We start from the raw sequence: 3,253 nt of genomic DNA on the forward strand, positions 1-3,253 counted from the left end.
TTATATTATATCAACTATATTATAGACATTGTACTATCAGCATGTTATCACACTATACTATCATACGATGCATTCAAGCTTGTGACGTGTGTGTGTTATGAACATACTTCACAACATATTATGCTCTGTAGATAATACATATTTTATTTACGATATTGATGATTTTACAAATATCCTAGCGCTTGCTAGTGTCTCGTGTCGTTGAACGCGCTCGTAACATACTGAACTTCAATAGCTTAATGTAATTACTATTCACGCATGCGCACTATGATTACTGGTGTACGCCGTCCTCTATTTTGGGATGCATTTGTAAACTAGTCTTTCCAAATTAAAAAGCAATGATTGAACTTGTAAACGCTTCTGTTATCAGTAAACACCCCTCACCTGTCCAATCCCGAGAGTGTCTAACTCGACGCCTCCGTCAAAGCCCTGAGTGACGATAGCCAACCTGGGCAGGTTGTTCTGGTGCTGTTCATAGAACTCCCTCATAGTCAAGTTAGACCCGTCGTCGTGGAACCACAATTTCGGCATGCGGGATGACATCTGGGAAGCAATTAGGCAGGATACTTGGTTAAAGGTGCATATTCTAGTAGTGGTAGAAAGTACCAACAATAGCACAAACAAACAATGAACAACAACAACAACACAAACAAACAATGAACAACAACAACACAGAAAAACAATGAACAACAACCAAAAAAAACCCAACTAATAATACTAGTAATAACAATACTACTACTACTATTACTACTACTACTACTACTACTACTAATACTAATACTAATACTACTACTAGAACTACTACTACCATCATTACTACTACTACTACTACGACTACTACTACGACTACGAGTCTGTAAAAATAATATTTTTGGATGCACATGAATCCTTAATCTGTTCCAGGGCTTTAATGATTGCTCAGGTTTCAGCAGTAAAGATTGATGCTGAATCGGGCAATCTCATGGAAATTATTTCGTCTGATGGAAAAACTGTAGCACAAGCCACTGAATTCCCATCCCGCGATCCGTCTGTGTAAACAGGAATGTAATCACAGTACCTCTCTTGGATTTCCATGAAATGCTGTTTATAAATAACTGCATCTGTGCGATCTTTTTTTAGATGCACAAGATCGAATACAATTTTTGGTGGTTTGATACACCAAGGTGGCAAAATAAAATATGAAGGCATTTCCAAAATGTCTGTTAAATCAATGTTGGAAACTAATAAAAACTGCTTAATGCGAAGACCAAATGTTTAAGGATTCATGTGCATCCAAATATATTATTTTTACAGACTCACTTTTGTGTCTCCAAGCTCTACAGTACATGAAATTGGAGCACCCCTTAGTTGGAATGGTGATACGAAAGTGCGTCTTTTTTTATCAATTGACAATAAAGATGTTATATTTTGTTGGGTACCCAGCCATGTCGGCATTAGGGGTAACGAACAGGCAGATGTTGCTGCCAAGTCTGCTTTAAACTTGCCCCGTGTCCATGTTGGTGTCCCCTACAGTGATTTTAAATTTCATATTAAGCAATATATCTTTTCGACTTGGCAAGACGATTGGGACAGTGCGGTTTTGCGAACAAGCTTCATTCTGTCAAGGCAGTCCTGGGGGAGTGGCAGTCATCCTACAGGCATCGGCCATACATATTTGACGCATTAATTTATTTTAAAGAAGGAGCCTCCCCCTCAGTGTGAACATTGTCATTGTACACATTTTGGTGGAGTGTGATCATCTCAATCCGACGAGAAATGATATATTTGGCAACAGAAATGTTTTGGAATCTTTGACTTCTATACAAAATTTTAAAATGTACTTACCTTGATTTTAAGAATTGTATTACACAATACAGTTTATTTACGATTATATGACGTCGGACATATGGTTATGGCCCACACCGATATTGAAGGAGGAAACCCGCTGTCGCCGCTTTATGGGCTACTCTTTTTTATTAACAGCAAGGTATATTTTATATGCACCATCCCACAGACAGGACAACACATACCACGGCTTTTGATATACCAATCGTGGTGCACTGGCTGGAACGAGAAATAGCCCAATGAGCCTACCGACGGTGATCGATCCTAGACCGACCGCGCATCGGGCGATCGTGACATTTCATATCGACCGTTTATAACATTAAGAGCAACCTAGTTTCATGTCCACCCATAAAAGAAGTAGTACAGCGGCAGTTGTGTTTGACAAATTGTATTTTGTCTGCTTTGCAAACATCGCCCAAAACACTGTAACCCTGCTTTTTTTTTTTTGCATTTGGTTTCTTTCTACAACGTCAAAGGACATTTTTAAATGGTAGTAATGAACTAAAACGAAAAAAATAATAATAACACCAACCCACCAAAAAAAAAGAAAAAAAAAAGAAACCCAAAAGCAAAAACAAACAACAGAGAAACATCACCGGTCAAATTCCGAGATGTACCCAACTTTTTATAGAACAGTTAATACAACCAATCCTGTCATTGGTGATAGACGTTTGTTGAAAACATAAATGTAAACAAATTATTAGCGGGGACTATCGATGCAGTAATGCAAGTTTTTCGTATTTTCTATCCTATATATTGGAAACATATTTTAAAATAAGAAAACCGGAAATGTGTCCCTTAGTTACTTGATTAATTATGTTGAGTATACGTTGTATGAAGCAACGAACAAAATAACCTTTCTTAGCGATAACACCCTCATTTATTATAACTGTAATGTCCGTATTTTCTAAATGATGTTATGATATATATTAGGTTTAGGCAAAACAGGAACTTTGATATAGTAGTAATTGTGCTTACCGTACTGCCCAAAGTGTTGTCTTCTTATTATTGTACACGAGAGATATCTCTTGAGGGGTGTCCAGATCGTTAATTACTGGTGGTTTAAAATAGCACACCCAACCACCAGGTACGTCTGCGCTGAATTAAACGATATTATATCTATGTCCAGTGTAAAACACAGGGTCATAGCTGGGGTGGGGGGGGGGGGGGGGGGGGGGGGGGGGGGGGGCAACAGAGTAGTTAATAATCTGAAACTCATTAAACGGTTAAGAAGATAATTTTCTTTAAGGTTGTATAATTGTTTCCGGATTTTTTCTTGCCCCCCCCCCCCCTCCCCCTTGCTAACTACGATATTATAATACAAACACAAAGTCAGAACAGGCGCGTAAGCAGAAGGTGGGTTCTTATGGGGTGTTTTGTGTGTGTGTGTGTGTGTGTGTGTGTGTTAGGGAGTATGGTGTTTTTTTGT

At 38.4% G+C, this 3,253-nt stretch overlaps 2 protein-coding genes across 2 annotated transcripts in view; both read right to left on the bottom strand.

The window, feature by feature from the left end:
- Positions 1–531, bottom strand: part of LOC121385960 — a 6,119-nt gene extending 5,588 nt beyond the window's left edge. The window contains exon 1 of the mRNA XM_041516753.1: positions 385–531. Coding sequence (XP_041372687.1) covers positions 385–531 — 147 coding nt within the window. The remainder of the gene's footprint in view (positions 1–384) is intronic.
- Positions 1–2,947, bottom strand: part of LOC121386648 — a 22,562-nt gene extending 19,615 nt beyond the window's left edge. Inside the window, exons 1-2 of the mRNA XM_041517625.1 lie at positions 2,803–2,947; positions 385–543 (exon numbers count right to left, since the gene is read on the bottom strand). The gene's annotated coding sequence lies outside the window, so the exon portion shown is untranslated. The remainder of the gene's footprint in view (positions 1–384; positions 544–2,802) is intronic.
- Positions 2,948–3,253: the final 306 nt, after the last annotated feature.

The sequence above is a fragment of the Gigantopelta aegis genome, chromosome 12 (assembly GCF_016097555.1).
Source record: "Gigantopelta aegis isolate Gae_Host chromosome 12, Gae_host_genome, whole genome shotgun sequence".
Taxonomy (NCBI): domain Eukaryota; kingdom Metazoa; phylum Mollusca; class Gastropoda; order Neomphalida; family Peltospiridae; genus Gigantopelta; species Gigantopelta aegis.